Genomic DNA, 19,139 nt, shown 5'->3' with positions numbered 1-19,139 from the left:
ATATTGCATTTCTTTTTTATTTACATTCTGGAGTTTTAGGCGCCAGAACCTCGATATGATTAAGATACAGAGAGTAGTGGGACACTCCGGAATAATTTCGACCACCTAGGATTCTTTAATGTGCACTCAATGCACGATACACGGGCGTTTTTGCATTTCTCCTCCATCGTAATGCAGCCACCGGGGCCGAGATTTGATCCCACGCCCTTGGGCTTAGAAGCGCAACGTCATAACCGCAACACCACCACGACCGGTCATTTCTTTCTATTCTGCACCACTAAAGATGAAATGAAATCATTATCATTAAACACAAAAATATTGTCCAGTAGCGCTCCCATTGCTTTTATGGAAAAGCTGAGTTCATTCCACTTCTGTGTGATCGCACATTTGAGGTTGCATTGACTTCAACCTCTGCGCACGCACGCACGCACGCACGCACGCACGCACGCACGCACGCACGCACGCACGCACGCACGCGCCCACGAACACACGCACACACGAACACACGCACACACGAACACACGCGCACACGCACGCACTACATCCGAAACCTCCAACCCCGTTGTTTCTATGTATGCCTTCTAGTCCCAGCGGCGAAGGCTTGTTGACAGACACATCTTGCATAAAAAAAAAAACTCATACGCTTTCTCCCGGTACCGTTAGGCGGAAACACGAACTACGATGAGCACCAAAACATCCGCCATCCTTCTTACTCTATTTTTGGCATCCCTCTTTCTGCAAGTGGAGACGCGCAAAAAGCAACATCCCAGGAATAATCCGAGCATCCTTTTCGCCTCCTCTCCCAATCCTTCGAAGAGCGCAGGGCACAGCGCCTCGCACTTTGCCTCGCTTCCCTCGGCAGAAGCAATGAAGCGCCGATCATCGGCGTCGCTGGCTGCCTCCATTCCCGTTCTCACGGGAGCTGCCGAGGTCAGTACGACAGGTCACCGGGTTCGAATGGAGGAGCCTCCCGAAGGACCGTCCTCCCTCCGGTCCATTCCTCTCCCCCAATCTTATACTCCCGACCTGCTCGGTAGCGAGCGGCTTCCCTCCTGCCTCCTCAACGACTCCTTGGCTTCTAGCGTTCTCTGTTCCTGCCGCCGACCGAAGCTTGTTTTCTTTTTGCATTCTCTGTTTGCGTTTATACTGCCGCGTTTTCTTGCGCGTGAGGGAATAGCTTTGTTGTTTGTTAACTTTAACCTAAAGATTTCTTTTTTTTTTTGCTTCACTGCTTATGCCGCTTTCCTAGGATACCTCTGATGGCGCTGATTTTTTCTTCCGTCTTTTTTTTTCTTTTTTTTTGCGCAGTTCCTAGAATTGCGGCATCCGCTGCATATTTGTGTTTGCTCGTATTGTGATCCTTGTCTGCATTTATTGAGGTTTGTGCTCCCACACCGCTCCCTTCGCCATCCCCCGATTGCGCGGCGCTTTTCTGACTCCATTCATGGACGGTACCCCCCACAATGGCGCTCTTCGCTTTGCGGCACGAATGCATCCGACTTTCGCGCTCACTGATTTCGCGAAAGGCGCAAGGAAGGGCGAAACAAGTGAAGGAAAGAAATACTTAAGAAATAAATTATTCGCTTCCTGCACCTTACTGGCTTTCTTTCGTCTCCCCAGCGTTCCTATTGTGTCCTACACTGTTCTTTTTTTTTTGCATTCTCTATATTTCTTCGCGTTTCACTTTTTGTGTGTGCGCGGCCCCACATAACGTGAACCAGCGTTATTATCTCTTGTTTCGGTTTGCGGAGTTTCAATTCTGGGGCCAAAGTTCTAAAACTTTTCTTTCGCAAGAGCCATTCGCCATTCGCCATTCGCCGTCCCCCTTCGCTAATATTTCAGTCATCATGATCGGCCGGCCTCGGCTTTTATGAACAGTTGCGTGTAAGCACTTTTATTGCGACAACAATTATACGGACGCTCGACGCGCATTTCCACCGCCATGCTGTGCGATTATCGATGGTGGAGGTCTGGAATTTTTCCATAGACGTTGAACGCTTTTGGCTGCAAGAACAACGAAGCGAAGTGGACGCATAGTCAACGCTGCGTTTAATCGGCTAAGGGGTAAAGCCAGGACAGCGTTCTATGCCACCGCTGGCAGCGGTGTGCGCAGGCATACTATAAGCGCACAATAGCCTTCCTACAGAGCTGGTGTGTGTGTGAACTGCTGTATGGTCTGAGCAGTAAACTACAAGCTAACGCAACCTAACATTTCCCTGACTGCCGCCGATGATTTCCCGTAGGTCTCGATCACCTCGTGCTCCGTGGAGGTGTGACGACTGCAACGCCACCGGCGACGCTCGTCGCCAAGTGATGTCTCGTAAGGCGCCTGGTATGAGCTGTCAGGGCGTTGTCCCCTCTGCGCAGCAGCAGTTGCCCCAGTGATGCGTCGCGCCATCATGTCGCACCCGCGTATATTGAGAACACCGTCCGAGGAGTTCAAAGCTAAACCTTGCTACGGCTGTGAATGCTTCACCCTTCGTCTTATAAACTGACAAATTTTAGTGTGCAAAAACGCCATGGGATCCGGTTTTCTTCGTTGTTTTGATGTAAATTTTTTCTGCCCTTCCAATTTATGTAGTGCTTGTTGAGCTCCCATATAGACGAAAATAAGGAACGATGGATTGATGCTAGGGATTCATTTCGATATTTTATCCCGAAATATTTTTGTGCTTTAATGCGTCCGCGTGTTTCTGACTGGAAATAGGCCGTAATACTGCAGAATTTTCTTGGCGCATATAGTGAATATATATATATATGTATATATAGACTAGAAGGTAAGGCAAGGAGATTCACCAAGGTCCCTTGCCCAATTGGCTATCCTACACCTTGGGAAAAGGTGGAAATAAAGACAAGGATGAAGAAGGAGAGAAGCAGAGTTACTGTGCACGCACTCACACATGAATGCTCACTCACGTACTATACGTTCACTCACATATTTTGGAAATTTCAAGTATTCTTAGGCCTGTAAATTGGCTTAACGTTGCGTATTTGGGAACAAGTTAACGTTTACAGTGCAGCAATTCTTGTTTTGCAGCGATTCTTGTTGCGAGAAGGATGTAGTCGGCTGTATTGCACATTTTCCAGAAAATTTTCCTTCTTTGGCTTTATGCGCAGGTCATAAACGAAGTCGGTTTTATAGAGGCAAATTAACTAGGTCAATAACTTCAACTTAGGACATATTTGGTGGGCAAGGTGGGGAGCGTCGCCTGCAATAGGTAGCCATTTCTATAGAGTGAAATGAACCAATAGAAACTACGAGTACAATACACATGCAGAGCTCATTACAGCAGGAATACAATTTTTTTCGGATTAGTGTATTTGCAATTCCTTTTTGTTTACCACGTACACAACATACATACATACATACATACATACATACATACATACATACATACATACATACATACATACATACATACATACATACATACATACATACATACATACATACATACATACATACATACATACATACATACATACATACATACATACATACATACATACATACATACATACATACATACATACATACATACATACATACATACATACATACATACATACATACATACATACATACATCCACACACCAGGTTTAAAGGAACACGCAGAGAAAATAGCACCGTGCCGAGGGTAAATAATGTCCAGAGTGATGACGGTTTTGTAAATGAGGCTGAGGGTTCTGGGACTATTTCTGTTTTACATCGAAGCATTGCGACCATATAACAGAAATATTGAACAGAAATATTGTAGAAAGCATAAAATCTAAAGGTAAAATCATTAGTGCAAAGCACCCAAAGTTGTCAAGATCGTGCTTTGCAATAACAAAAAAAGAAGCTGCAGAAACTCAGTGAATTGTCTCCTAATGCCCCATTTTCGGCTCGCCTCGTAGTTTTCTTTCCCTACGTTTAGCCTTTAGTTTGTGATTTTCTCTCCCTGTTGGCGCATCCCAAATTTCAAGTTGGCCCACCCCCAAAGTTAGGTTGGCCCACCCCAAATTTCAAGTCGGCCCACTCCAAATTTGAAGTCGGCCTATTAAAATTCAGGATAGCCCACCCCAATATCACCGCCAAATTTGGGTTGGCGCACTCCCCAATTCAAGTCGGCCTACCCCAACCCCATGTATTTTCTATGGAGCCCTATGCATTTCTATTGGAAAGGTGCCAGTTTATGCATTACAGACACGAGTTGCTACCAAAATTGCTGCAGTACTCGCTAAAGAATGCTACGCCCTAAATAAAACGTTTTGCTGTGCTTCATTAACACATCTATAGGCACCGAGACAATGACAATGATTATGATGATGATGTACAGCAAGCATCCACCCATAAACACATATATTTGCCAGTAGTACGATGACTACTTCTGCAGCTCTATGATGTCACGAGCGACGACCAATTAGTTGGGCAGTAGTCTTATCATCAATGAAACGGCACGAAGGCTGCCGCCATCCGTCAGCGTCCGCAATGCGAATGAAAGGCAGCGTTCAAATAATTCGCGAACGATATATGCCTGGCAATGACTGTCCTTAAGGTCAACGTGAACCAACCAAAGCGCAGTTACTAAAAAGGGCGCCCATCTCCACAGGGTTACGATGCGCCCCAAACCGCACCAATGCTCGAATTCACTAGGCGTTTCGTTCATAAGTGATCTTTGCCATTGGTCGGCCGTCTTCGCTAATGATATTTTTGCCCACACTGATTCCTTTAAAACAGTTTTTTTCCCTCAACAATTTAAGTTTGGAATTCATTACCGGGCAACATTCATTCACTATACCACTAAAACAATTCACGCAAGCTTGTTTATAAATGTTTCTATGTTTGTTGTTCATCTCACTCCTGCAATTGCCTCGTTGAGGCTGCAGTATGTATTATTTATTTATTTATTTATTTATTTATTTATTTATTTATTTATTTATTTGTCCAGTATCAGTATTGTCTAGAATTTGCTCTTAAGAGCAACTCTAGTGTAAGAGCTTTTTGTGAGTACAGGCCGAGAGCTTTTGCCTTAGTTTCACTGAGTCTTTTTCACTGAGTTTGGGAAAGAAGTCGCTGAAGTAGTTTAGCAAAGAGTTACCGTTCCACCCTTGCCTTTACTGATACAATCTGCCGTCAACCGCGTGTGCGCGGGGATGTATCGCGAATGCGCAGTTGGTGCGAGGCGTTAACAGTATGTAGTACCATAGCGATATATGCTAAAATACTATACGGCTTCTAGAGCGGCTCTTACGTGCCCTACATAGGGCGCCGTTTACGTGGTCTCCAATCAGCATAGTTCAAAGGTTCTCACTGAAGCTTCAGGAACGTTCTCCAGCTCTAAAACCAACCGACAGACGAGTTGGTGATGGGTTCGGCATTCGTCAGGCTCCATCAGAAATCACAGCCTGAAGTCGTTGGGACTTGTTAGGGAGATTTAGCTGTCAGTTGGCGTCACTGCGTCACGCCCATATTCACAAAGAAGAGCTATATCTCTAGACAAGATGAGGCATTGACTTTATCAAAAGGTAGCTGAATGCGTTGTTACTTGCGGTGTAAAGCGTACGTGTTTTGCCCTACAGTGCTTTTCGTCGAACTTTCTGCAAACACTGTGCACAAGAACGGTATGTATTCTATTTACATGTTTTTTTATATCCAGATTATGATTGGTTATCTCTTGCAATGCTAAGCGAAAAAGAGCAGCCAGCATCAAGCATCATACCAGCTGCTTCATATGTTCACATAAATACTTTTTTTTTTGTAATCACTGCTGTTTCTGTTGATTGCGGAGTTCTGTTACTTCTAGGTGTACCTTTCATGTGCCATTATTTTCGTGTCCAAACTATACAGCACGCTTGTCATAAGATGTTTGATTAAAAGAAAAAGTACTTTTTCTGACTAGTCGGGTGAAGAACGATCCATCTCGACCCACGTCGATTTTGTGCTGCGCTATTTGATCTATAAATAGCCAACAGAACAGGAACAACTGGAATTACTCATCATGAAACCTGTGGAGTGTGATATTATCGTTTTGAAACACTATAAAATTGAAATATTGGAACTAAAATAATAATTATCATGTAGTACTAGATTTTAAGAATTCCCGCGCCTGTCAGGAAATATCACATGACATTTTATTCTGAATGACGCCATATTCCCAAAAACTGCGATGCCTGGAAATTGACGTTTTCATGATGTTATTATTTTTTGTGTGTGTCAAGTATCTACTCACACAACTGGCGCCTTTAGCGAACCTTTATAATGTGGTCACACACACACACACACACACACACACACACACACACACACACACACACACACACACACACACACACACACACACACACACACACACACACACCTGCCTCATCTGTAGATCTCTCAACTTGTGTACGTGTTTGATGCCCACTTGACGTCCTCATTAATTCGCTGTCACATCATGGATTTGGCAGCGTCTGCTCTGATCTAGCTTAGCAGTCCAAACTACTAACAAACTTACAATAATAATAATAATATTAAACTTATAAACTTAGTCCTAATAAACATATATTCTTTTAAAATCTTATGCAAAAGTTTTCGTGGCCCGTATATCTTCGGAAAGCTAATGCCCTGTGTTTTAGACAGGCTGCTCAGGTTGTTTTCTAAACAATAACACTCAATAGTGCTACTTCGCTCCCCAAAACGGTCAGTCTTTGCGACGTACAATATATCAACCACCTCCTGCATTCTTTGGAAGCAAACATAGGTGTGCGTTACGAGCTGAAAATGTCTTGATGATTAACAAGCCGCTTGTGTAGCAAAAGAGAGTCGGTGAGGGACACATTAAGTTTTGTACAGAAATATTTATTGATCGGTGAAAATGTTGTCATAAATAATACAGAACTGCTGCCGAAAAGTGAACAGTGTAAACGGCATGCCCGTTGAATTTTGAGGATGTTTACATAGGCACATGGTAATTGTACTGCATGGTGAAAAAAAAGTTTTCATCTGTCCTTGGGCCCAAGGCATTACAGAATTTTATAGGTGAACATAACATTTTTAATTCGATTTGGGTTGGCTTTAACTATCCTATATAACAAAAAGCACTGAAACTGCAGCAAAAGTATTTTAAATACGATTTTTTTTCTATTATACAGGAATGCACGTATTAAATATAGAGTCTTATAATCTTCTTTTATTGTAAGCCACGTTTATTCTATGCAAACTGAAGCATGAATTTACGTTCGCATGACATTGCACAGAAGAAAAAAAAAGTTGATTTACAACGCTGCATGTCTTCAGGACATATAGAACACTTGTTTGGAAAACCACATATGGAGGTCACATAGGTGTAGCAATCGCCTTATACAATTATATATTGCGGTTATGAAAAGCGGAATAAAGAAGGCTTAAATTATTCGAGTATCATGAAGATTGCCACAATGTCCACGTCGTTTTTATGAGGGCTGATGAAAGGTGTTAGGCAATTAGGCCCCAACACCCAAGTCCACAGAATTGCGCGAATGGTCTTTTTTTTTTTTCGCGTGTGCGTATCAGCCCGCCATGCAATGTTCGCTTGACTCTCACACTTTGTTCACACACACAGTGTCCACTTGCTGGGGCCTTTAGTCGGTGTGAATGTTAGGCGCAGGCGTTCCTCATAAGGCCTCGTAAGTCGTGAAGCCGCACTCTGATCCAGAACACGAGGAGTCCGAAAAGTCCACAGAACTAGCCGGCGTCGACACAACCACCGAACCCGGACAGGATGACAAGTTCCACGGCGTCGAGGGTGACCCTAGACACGCTGATGAAGGTGTGTGCTGCCTCACGGGCGACGGCGATGACGTAACGGATAGAGGGGGCGTGTAATATCCCCGAGGTGTCGTAGGCCCAGCGGTAGCCAACGGGGTCAACGTCGCTACCAACGGCGTGGTCGTCGGCTCGTGAAGTCCAGCGGGCGATGTCGGCGTCGTAGTGAGCGTGTCCTGAGGCACCTCCGGTGGATCCTTCTTCTCCGCCTTGGACTCGACTATCTTGAGCGTTTGCGAAAGGGCCCAAATGTAGTTGTGCGCGAACCTGAGCGTTTCGATCTTGGTCAGCTTGGTGTCATCGGGAAAAGTCGGCAAAACACAGCGGAGACGATCCAGAGCGCTGTTGAGATTGTGCATTCGATTTCTCTCGCGGTCATTGGCCTTAAGCCGCCGGGTCTTTTTCATCTTGGGCTGCCCTGGTGTCTTCAGCGTTGTTGCTGAAGCCGTTGTCCTAGATCGTGCCGAAGTCTTCGGGGTCCGCTTGCGTCTAGAGGAAAGCTGGGATGCCGTGGAGGAAGAGTCTCCGGACTCGTCGTCGTCAAAATCGTCGCCGTCCATGTAAGACGATGGGCAGGGACTGAGTAGCTCCTGAGAAGATGTTGGGGAGCGCTCGTCCGGGAGGTCATCGTCTTCGCTGAAACCACCCGAAGTACCACTGCGGAAGGCAGCATCATCTGGTGGTGACATGGGGAGCTCTGACTTGAGTGACAACATTGCCGGGGCCATTAGGAGCCTAGTGAGTAGTCGCAGCTGTGCCGGACGTGGTCGCTTATTTCTTGACAGGGAACCGAAGCCCGACACGGTCTCGCTTCAAGACGACGATGTGTAAAGCCTGCAATGACAGGAAATACGGGGTTCAAAAAACGAGCAATTACAGGAAAAGCATGTTTGTTTTTCTCTGGACAGAAAGCATGTACAAGCAAGTAAGGCATCTTCAAGAATGGTATTGGAAGCATTTTGGCCCCATTTTGCCGGAAACTATTTGTATCACCCCCTCCCCTTCATTATCATTGTGAATCTTAAATCAATTCCCCTTTGTCCCATTCCCATCTTTGTACCCTGTCTAATAACCAATTCAAAGTAAGCACTGTTGGAGGGGCGCTGAAAAGTAAAGTTGTTTCTCAATGCCCCAAGCTTCTGCATTCACTAGTATACACCTTTACTTCACAAATTTTATTCTTACCACGCAAAAAACAGCACATTATGAAAAATTGTCCTATGAAAATAATTTCTGGCCAAGAAACTGCAGTTACACTGCACCACCGTTTTCTGCAACGACAGTTTCAATTTATGAAATATAGGGTATTCGAGACACAATTACAATTGTTACAGACCAAGCTTTTCATAGTAGCAGCGAAAATAATAATTTGCGCTATAGTATCCAACACAATTAGTATTTCAGAAATTTTCATTAATTAACTTCTAAATCAGAGACTTCAGGACGCACCTATGTTCGAAGCATGACCTATTGCTACAGAATATGTGCCTTGCCCTAGTTTCGAAAAATAAGTACTCAAAATCTGCAGCGACATGCACTGCTGTTTGTGCTAATATGCTTCCGCACTATGGAAAAATGCTGTTCGGAAAACGATTAAGTGGAACAGCGATTCGGTAAACGGCTTTCTTTGAGTCCGTGTTTCTTGAAACTGGAATTAGACACAAATTTTCTAGCAAAAGATTGCGCTCTGAGTGCTTGGTGAGATTAATTAGGCTGTTACAACATGCCCCGAAAATGCGTAATAAAATGTAATTCATGAAATTTGGTAATTAATTATTATATTGGTGCTTATTGCGCAAGAACTGATGTCCGCCACTGTTATGAAAGTTGGTTAGCAAAATGATCATTTTATCTCAAATCCGTTATTTTTAGTTATCAGGGACAATCGTCGCTGAAACGCACGGTATAAAGCACCCATAAACACATAAATAAAACACACCCATAACACACCCATAAAACGGTTTTCTTTTAAATGGAATAACACGGAATACGATGGAATAAACGTTCGCCTCCAATTTGCCAGAACGTGTCCGTTTGAAGCGCCCCCATACTTTTCCACCTCATGTTCGGGCCCTCAAAGAGTCGTTTTCAGTTTGTGCACGTGTACTTCATGAAATTCCCTTGTGAAATTCGATCTGCCCGTGGGCGTGAACTGAACACAGCCCTGACAGTGCACTTGCACTTTGGACAGCGTAGCGGATCGGCAGGAGCACTGTTATTCAGGCAACCACGTTTTAGAAAGCAAGTCCACGAGTAACCTAGTGAAGCATTCAGCCACTGCGGCGCCGCTTGTGCAACGCGTGGCTCTTCTGAATCGAGGCCAAGCTTCTCGAAACGAGAGCGCAAGCCGCCGCTAACAAACCCACTTCAGTGGCCACACAGGATCCACGGGCGTTCGACGACGCGTGAATGAGTTGTAAGCCTGCTCACAATGATCCACACTGAATCCGTACATCTCGGGTTTCACGTCCTCAGCTTGTTCCCAGTGGCGTCCGGATGTCGTACACAGCAACCGACTTCTTCTTCCTAATCACGTTCACTGTTCTTTGTCGTTAGCCCCTTCTATAGTAACTTGCGAACAGTCCTTTCCTGAGGCCGCCTTGAAGTGTTCCTGCATACGTACGTGTTGCCAAGCCTGATGCGGCCGGCAGCATACTAGTTCAACTCTGCACCGAATGAAAGAGTTATGGCGACAATGGAGCCAGTCTTATTGTGCACATGTGTGCGGCAGGCGGAGGAAGAGGGGGTATAAAGGTAGATTGGAACACACAGACAGCCCTGTTTGGTTGCCAGTAGGGGTTCACTGGCCAGCCTTATACGGGTATATACCCTTGGCCCCCGCACTATTCGGTACCTCAATGCACGAAGGTAATTTATCTTCTGACCAGTTGTCCTCACGTCAGGTCCACTTTGACCCGGACAGTCTTGGCTCATCGGGCCGAAAGAAAGGTCGATCGAAGGAAGCCCCGGAGGGGAGGGCTCCTTTCTCTGTCCGTACGTTCTCTCCCTTCCTCTCCGTGGGAGTCTTATGTAGGCAGCGGAAGCTTTGTGCGCCTCGGAGTTTGACTGCGGTCACTGGAGGAAAGCGCATGCATGGCTCCCTCTACGGACGCTCTGGCACCCTTTCTGCTGCGCGAAGATCATTGATCACAGCATGGCGCCGTGTGCCGATCTCTGTCTACTGTAGACGGCCGCTGCACGACTAGTGACGGTCGCCTCGGGGACCCTTTGATGACGTTTAAGCGACAGGGTGCAGATATCGCTGTGCTTGACCAAAAATGAAAGGCTCTGCGGTCACTCGCCACTTGAGGAACACAATAGCGTACTTATACCGTAGACTCTTGTATATACGAGCGTCGCACGTTGAAGTTTCGGCCGCTATTGAGACGGGGCTTCTGTCTTGGATTCTTCTGCTCCTATTGAGAGGACTTCACGGTCTTCCATTGAAGTTTGGGTTCGCGTGGCATTCTGGTGTGGGTGCAGTTCGTTTTGTGTCGGAGGTCCGACATCCGATCGGGCCGTCGCGCGCTTAACCCGCTCGATGAGCGTCCGGTCTAGCGAGGAGCGTGCAGAAATAGAAGGTTGAAGCGAGGAACGCCGGAAAGCCAACCGCGTTCCGTTCAGCATCCGTGCCTTTCAAATTCAAATGTAGCCTTACACGTAAAGTATGAGGTGACAAAGGCTCCGACGAAGCCTAAAATATCAAAAGCATGCGGTGATTGTCGCGTTATCTATACTCCCACTCACTTCGATCTGTTGTTACCGCCTTTTGAATGTCAGACATTTACTTGGCAGCGAAGCTGGGATACTCGCATCGGCGCAGTGCTTAGTTAAAATGTTTTGACAAATTATGCGGCGCACAAGAAGGCTTATTTCACGAGATCTGTTCAGAAAGTCCAATGGTTTTACGTTCGGGAAATACCACGAAACACTTACGCTGGGAGAACAAATATGTGCGGATCTTGGACCATAGGAAATGACCAAAGACCAAATTTGCACAATGACACAAGTACGATTTGAAGAGTTCATAGTTTGCTCTTGACATTTTGTTCCATTTTCTTTCGGATAGCCTTCAGCCGCAGTCCAAGCGCAACCACCGCTGCCATCTGTGGTAGCTTTTGTTCCATTGAGGAGAAATTTTGACTGCCACGGTAGAAGGAAAACGTTGCCGCCAAAAACCTGCTTTTTCCCGGGGACACGCCTGACATTCTCTTTGGGCACCAAACACAAATATACACGTTATGCGTGCAACGCACCATCTGCATAACGGTCAGTCACTCAGGCATTTTCCCCAAACACGCAGAGCCCGTCCCAAGAAGCGAGGACAGCGCAGGTAAGCGAAGGGACATCGTAACTTTACACCGCTCAAAAGAGAGGACAAACGGGAGAAAAAGGTAGAAAACGGCACCCGTATAAACTGCGCATTCCATTGGGCGCTTCCCACCCCCTGTTTCTCTCCCCAGTGGATCGCTTTAAGTTGTTTCCCTCCGCGTAGGAAAGCAGCAGCAACCACGCCTGACGGCACACTAGCGACAAAATAAACGCGCCACTGTAGTATTTGCATTTCGAGAAACCGCCGCGGCGTCCTTTCATTTTGCTCGCAAGAAGACCTAAGTGCGCCGCGCCAAAAGAGGGAACGGCGGCCGAGCCTGCTCTTTGAGCCAAAGGCGAGCTCGCCCGTGTTTCTCCCCTCTTTGCGCCTGCTTTCTTTATTTACGTCTCGCAAGAGGGTGGCGCGCGTTGTTACCGGTCGCAGCTCGGTGGAGGAAGGGCGACGCCCGCATTCTTAGACGCTCTGCCGCCCCAGCCGCTTGTTGCCAATTCTCGCTCGCAACTCACCGCAGGCGCCGGCAGCTCCTGTCGTCCACAGTTGGGTGACAGCGCGACTGGCGCGACCTGCCCGCCGAGGTACATCAACGCGTCCAATTGCTTCTTTCTATTCTTCCCGTTTTCTTTCTTTCATTTAATAATGGTCATCTGCTTTCAGTGTCCTGCGTCGTTAACCGTCTTATACGAGCAAGATGAACAACTTCGCGATGCGTATGGGAGTGGGGATCTGTGTGCGCAACTGTGCCATCGTCAGCAAAGCCGGTGCTCCACATGAGCCTTGGCATCTCATGAACTCTGCATGTACATTTGTCCTGGTACGACTTGTTGTTTCTGGAGACGAGTAGTGCCATCTACTATACTTTCCTTCTGCAGGACTTCGTTGAAGCAGGCTGTACATATCAACCATAAATCTACTTTGAGAGATAAAGAGGCGTTTCAATCGTTCCCCTTTCAAACTCGCTGTGCCAGGAAGTTATCTCACACTCACCGGAAAGCGATAACACCAAAAAGTTTTTTTTTTGTCGCAATCGCTAGTAGAGCTACGATTTCCAATTCCTTTCTCTTTTTAATATTTTCGATTTAACTTTAGAGGATTCGGCCCCGAAGATACAGTTGAAGTTGAAGCGAAATCAAAAAGTAAAGTATTTTTCTTATAACCTCTTGCTGATTGAAAACATGTTGAAGCAAAAGCTTTACTACGCGCACGAATTGGGGAATGTTTCGCATATTAAGAAAGTATCTTATCCTGTGGCAAAGATAGGCCATCTGAAGCCCCTTACAACAACCTAACGCTTACGCTTCAAGGAGCACCACCAAGCATTTCTCAGCGCTTGGCTTGTCTTTAATTGCAAACATCGCAGCTTGCGGCAGGCTTGCTACCTGTTAATGTCCTCAGTGCTGAGCTTGTAGTGTGGACGGGGTTTCGCGCCACACCACGCGCCGCTAAATCAAGTTGTATTCGCGTTCCATCTGTGCCGCCCTTGAGAGCTGAAAGATACTATAGTTCACGAGTTCCAATGGATTTTTTCTACGGTCATTTTCAAAGCGTAACTGCCCGTGCGAGAGCTGTATCAGACGCGAATCTATGCCAGGAAACTTGAGCAATGAGGACGAGACTAAAGGAAGGTCGTGCGAGCAGAGAAGAGCCAGAAAGCGGGCGATGCGTGTTAAGGAAAGACGTCAGTACCAACCACAGACACACACAGACAAAAAAAGGAAAAGGAAAAAAGAATAAGAAAAACCTCACATAGAAAGCATACCGAAAAGCATAGAGTCAAGAATAAGCCAGCCTATGTTGCGGTCGCTCAACAACCATTCTTAGGAGGGTGCCAGAATGGTGGCGCAGTCTTATAAACGAAGCTCGCACGGAAAGGCCCTCTACGAACATACCGCGAAGGCGTCAATAGCTGACGGCGATGCCTCGCAGGGAACCATAACTCAAGACCTTCTCCCTACGCCCTTACAGAACGCTTGTCGCCACCTTCTTTAAATGGGGTGTTCGTCACCGCAATGCATTTCCATCGCGCCGCAGCGCCGATGTGTATAGCCGAAGTGCGCGCCTTCAGGTGCAAGGGCACATAATGGCCGAAGCCCAACGCACAGACGCCAGACCTGCACCACGCGCGCCGGTTGGCCGTCACTTCATCTCACACCAGGATACAGCACTTTCGTCGCTGCTCCAATGAATTAAATAATAGTAATAATAATAAAAAAAGAAATCGATACTGGCGTATTCTTGAGACCTGCCGACGTGCGGCTTTGATAAATGATAGGCCTGCTGCGAGCCCCTCTCGGTGCTTTCGTCTCAGAGAAAAAACGTTTGATCGCCTCCCGAAATTGCCACTTTACTCCATTAAATAACGTCACCCCTGGGCTGTATATCTACCACCTTGTTGAGGAAGCAACAGGCACATGCGCCGAACTTCGCTCGAGCAACCATTATGCGCACCTTGAATAGCCGTGCTTCTTAGTGCGTACACCGCGACACCTTGGTGCGTGTGTATGTATGTATGTGCATACAACCGTAAAGGTTATAAATAGAGAGAGATAAAGGTGCGGGTGGAAGACGAGGAAATAGTGTGAACGATGAATGAAGGATGAAAACCCGTGAGTGTAGTACAGAAGGATAAGTTATTGCTGCACAACGCATCTATGCGTGTTCCATTAATTTTCGCGTCCCGACTCGGCTGGTTAACTTTCGCTCGTTTGCGGCATGTAAATAAAAAAGAGAAGGTAACCTTTTCATCTCTTTTTTCTTTACCTTGAACCGAGAGCGGTGTCTCAGACTGAAAAAATGAAAGTAAGCTTGACGAAAAATAAAAGCACCCCTGAACTTAGGTATGGTGCTTAGCTGCACAGCTTCAGGGAGCTGACAATAGCCTTACTATGAAGATCAGCAGGCGAAGCGAAGAAAGCGTGTGTATATATATATAAAGAAAATAAATTTCGAAGTTGAGCAAAATCGCAAGAGGCACGAAGCTCCGTGGGGTTTGGGACGGGGAGATTGTGCAGAAAGAGCGGAAAGGGGGTCGGGGCAGCACCCGGACGGGTTGCGAAGGGTTCGCAAACGCTGAACCGACCAGGGGCGCCCGCCTTGTGCCCCATTGATGCGGGCGTCCCGCGACCTTGGAAGAAGTGGGCTTCCGAAAGCAATCGGGAAGCGGGTAAAAAAATTGTGTCATGTTATCAATGAGCCTTTACAGCTAAGAATAAGTGCAGCAACAGCCACTTGTTCTTGCATGTCTTCAATTTTTTTTTACCCTCGTTCTCAGTACGCATTTGTGTGTCTCCGAGTTTGTGTTTGATATTTTTGCCACATTTGTTTTTGTAGTTATAGCCTAAAAAATCTTCCAGACAAAAGAGAAAAAGAACGAAGGGAAAGACAGAAAGCCAAAAAAGAGGGGCTGGGGGAAAGAGAGCTTCCCATTTCTTAGAGCTGCACCATTCAACGAGTGTCGTCTTGAAATGAAGGCTCTCGGAAAGAAGATAAACGAAAATAAATAAAATCAGAAAGAACGAACAAGAACAGATTACGATGGTGGAGCTCGTTGTCCGATTCGCGTAGAAGAAACAAGACACACAGAACACGTGGGATTGTTGTGCCATAAGCAAGCTGTGTGAATGCCGTGTTTGTTGGATGCAACTATCCATATCAAAGGAAGGGTTTGCGTACAAAAAGAAAGCGAGTGATGCGGGTGGTAAAGAGGCATGCAACGAGGGCACGGTTCAACAGGTTGGAATGGGCACAGCTTTGGCCGTGTATTTTTTTCTACCGTCTATTCAGAAGGCATAAAAAGCAAGATAACAAAAAAATTGAGAGAGAGAGAGAGAAAATTCTATGGGGTGAAAGGCAAAATGATAAAAACACGTGGCTCGTGTTTGACACACACAAGCGTTCTTTTTTATTCTTATTGTTATTGTTATTACCAACCATCTCGGATACCTGGAACGATCGCAGTTGTGCACATTTCGATACTGAAAAAAGAAATAAAAAAAATCGAGCGAAGACAAATGACGTGTATCGGGAAAGCATGTGGTGTCGAGTGCCACGTACGTTTTCCAACTGAATGTGCGTGCGTGTGTGCGCGTGTTTTTTAATACGTTCACAATGAATGCAGTCGTTGTCTCGCTTTTTGTTATATATGCTGCGGCGGGCTATGCCTGTGTCTGCGCGTAGTGGTGCAGGTTCGTTCGACGTAGAGATGATGCCTGGAGGGGAGGAAAGATGGCCGCTGAATTGATACGCGTTAGCAGGCTGTGGGAACATAAAGTAGGCTTGAGCCTCGTGCAGACGCGAAACATCAATCGATTCGGGCCGGTGGGGTGGTGGACCATTGAGGCAGACCATCGTGAACCGTAAACGCGACATCTATGGGTGTTTATGAGAACCGCGTTCTTCGCGTAGGTGAGTAATTGCACTGGAGACAAAACCGCCGGTCGTTGGCCTGAGTGTTCCCGAACGGTCGATAAACTCTTCCGCAGAAAAGAAAAAAAAATTTCGCTTGTCATGGTTAAGAAAGGAAAGGCATTAGGCCAGCTACTTAACGCCGCGCCCACAGGATAGGCGATTTGGTGATAAAGGTTTTCACCACCCATAAGAATAACCCCTTCGGTTAACTTATGTGCGATTTTCGATAACTCATTCAATTTAATTATACCATCTGTTCACATTTCTTTTTATATTATTGTTTTACATGCAGAGAGCCAAAGTGTGAAAGGTTAGCACGTTAGTTACTCTCCATCGGGCATACTGAAGGCGTCTTGAACAAATGCTATGAGGCGCTTCATCATTTGAGCGAAGACACTTTGTGGATCAAATTAGCTCCGCCAGTTGTGTACAAATGGCATAGAAGAGGCAGGAAGTATAATGTGAGGTTATACGTTCGCCTTCACCTGATCTGCTGGAAATTACGTGACGCCGTGAGTTCATACGCACAATTTTCGGCATACCATTGCTGATGTGCGAGTCACATGCCCTACATCACGTGCCCTATGTTTTATTATGATGTGAGTAAATGCTTTTAGACCGGAAAAGCGTCAAGCTCCTCTTATTTCTTTGTGTCGTCTGTAAAAGCTTCATGAAATTGCACGTGGGTGATGCGCAACCTGTCGACGTCACTTTTGCTTGAATGTGGCCTTGGATTTGTATATTCGTAGTTATATAATGCATACTTTTTGTCAACACCTCACAATGTTGCCGGCAATATTTTTTGTTCGTTGAGATCTTATGGTAGCACCGCCATCTTTATGGGACCTGGTCCGACAGCACGACCCTCTAAGCGAGCGCTACCATTCCAGACCGAATTAAGGATTATAACCGGGAGTGCTGTACAAGTACCCAGAGCCCAAACCTTTTAAAGTCTAGACTGCCGGTGCGGGTAAAACACGTGGGAGACGCGAGCTGAAATAGGCGAAGAAGACAGGGCGACACTGTGCAGTCCTGCCTATATTTTGCCTTTATGTTTCCGTGTCTCCCGCTAGCTTTATCTTTGTGCCAAGACTGTCTACTCAGCAAGTACATGATCACCTGTTCTCAAATGGAATCAACCGCCGTTCTAGTGCATAGGCTCAATTGGAGCTTCACAATAGCTCCAGCATGCTGGGCCACAAAGCTTTGGCGCTCGTCGCGGGTCTTGTCGTCTTCCTAGGGCGCCGCGAGACGCTTGGGAAAGCAGCTGCGTTATACGGTTTTGTGCAGCGCATTTCAAACTGCTGGCGTACTCGGTTAGCATCATACGGCGGGCATAGGCTCGAATCCAAAGGAGGTTTGGAACGTCTGTACAAAAAAAAGGGGGGCAAAGGGAAGGGGGGGGTGCGTGTCACAACCACGATCTAATTGTAATACGCCGTAGTGTGGATGAATTTTGACCACCTGTGATTCCTCATGGAGCACCAGAATCAAACTGCACGAGCGTTTTTGCATTTCACTTCCATGGAGATTTAGCTGCCGCGGGTGCAGTCGACCTCGCAGCTCCGAGATCATCAGCGTAGCGCAAGAGCATTAATGTACCACGGTGAAACGACTTTTTGTTTAATTAGGTCAATATATTTTAGCCTATAGCTGATATCGGCTACGTTACTGACGCCGTACCCCATTTCGAGCAGAGTAAGAGCCCCTAACAGCTATGAAGATAAAGGCTCGTGTGCGTAGATTTTGGTGCATATTAAACAAACATGGCGTGGTCAACACTATCCCGGCGCACTACGTACTTCAGGACGACTCTCACAATGCGCACCGTGGCTTTGGAATGTTAGTGACTTTACTGCTGTGTACACAGTTTTGTTTGCACACTGCTCTGAAGCGCACTACGAGTTATGCAAAACTACATATAAAGGAAACAGCAGTCAAATAAATATGGCGCCAGGAAACAGCAACTTCGCAAGCGGACGCAAATATATTCTGCAATCGCGTCGATCGAAACCGTGTCTAAATGGAATGAACCTGACTGTATATTCTAAAACAGGAACGACGTGCTTGGCACAGAAAGCGAGAATTAAAACGTTCCTATACATTCGAAGGCAAACACTAAAATGTGACGAAATCTATCCTGTTATGCGGTGCGCTTTTATCGCATCACTCCGATGTCTCTTAACCTTTCCCTACAGTACAGGCTCTACGATACAGGCAAGGCCTTGCGACAGAAAAGGCCACGTAACCAGTGGCGTAGCAACAGGGGGGGCCGGGGGGCCATGGGCCCCGGGTGCACGGGGAAAGTAGGGGGGGGGGGTGTCATATACGTCTGAAGACACCCGAAAATTGTCGATATCCTCGCCTTCCTCGACTACACCCGGGGGGGGGGGGGGGTGACAGAAGGGCGAAGGGCCCCGGGTGCCAGACGACCTAGATACGCCACTGCACGTAACCCCTACGACTGGTTATACTTTGAATGTGCGAAAGTAAGCTCGCTCTGTGCTCTGCGACAGCCCTGTAGAGGACATGATTAGTTCCTAATTTGCAAGGTATGCGTTCAACGTTACAAGCCTATAAGCAGCCTAATATCTCAGTGCTGATTTAACTGGCTCCTCCCCAATAATCAAGGC

General features: G+C 46.5%; 1 protein-coding gene across 9 annotated transcripts in view; it reads right to left on the bottom strand.

Moving 5' to 3' along the window:
* Nucleotides 1-7,346: 7,346 nt before the first annotated feature.
* LOC135896226 (neurogenin-3-like) overlaps nucleotides 7,347-19,139 on the bottom strand; it is a 181,285-nt gene continuing 169,492 nt past the window's right edge. For all 9 annotated transcript variants that reach the window (XM_070532871.1, XM_070532867.1, XM_070532868.1 and 6 more), the window contains one exon: nucleotides 7,347-8,603. In XM_070532871.1, coding sequence (XP_070388972.1) covers nucleotides 7,619-8,497 — 879 coding nt within the window. In that variant the 5' untranslated portion in view covers nucleotides 8,498-8,603 and the 3' untranslated portion in view covers nucleotides 7,347-7,618. The remainder of the gene's footprint in view (nucleotides 8,604-19,139) is intronic.

Source organism: Dermacentor albipictus, chromosome 1 (genome assembly GCF_038994185.2).
Source record: "Dermacentor albipictus isolate Rhodes 1998 colony chromosome 1, USDA_Dalb.pri_finalv2, whole genome shotgun sequence".
In the NCBI taxonomy this organism is placed as follows: Eukaryota; Metazoa; Arthropoda; class Arachnida; order Ixodida; family Ixodidae; genus Dermacentor; species Dermacentor albipictus.
Note: the sequence above shows the minus strand (reverse complement) of the source record. Positions and strands in the feature narration are given on the sequence as shown.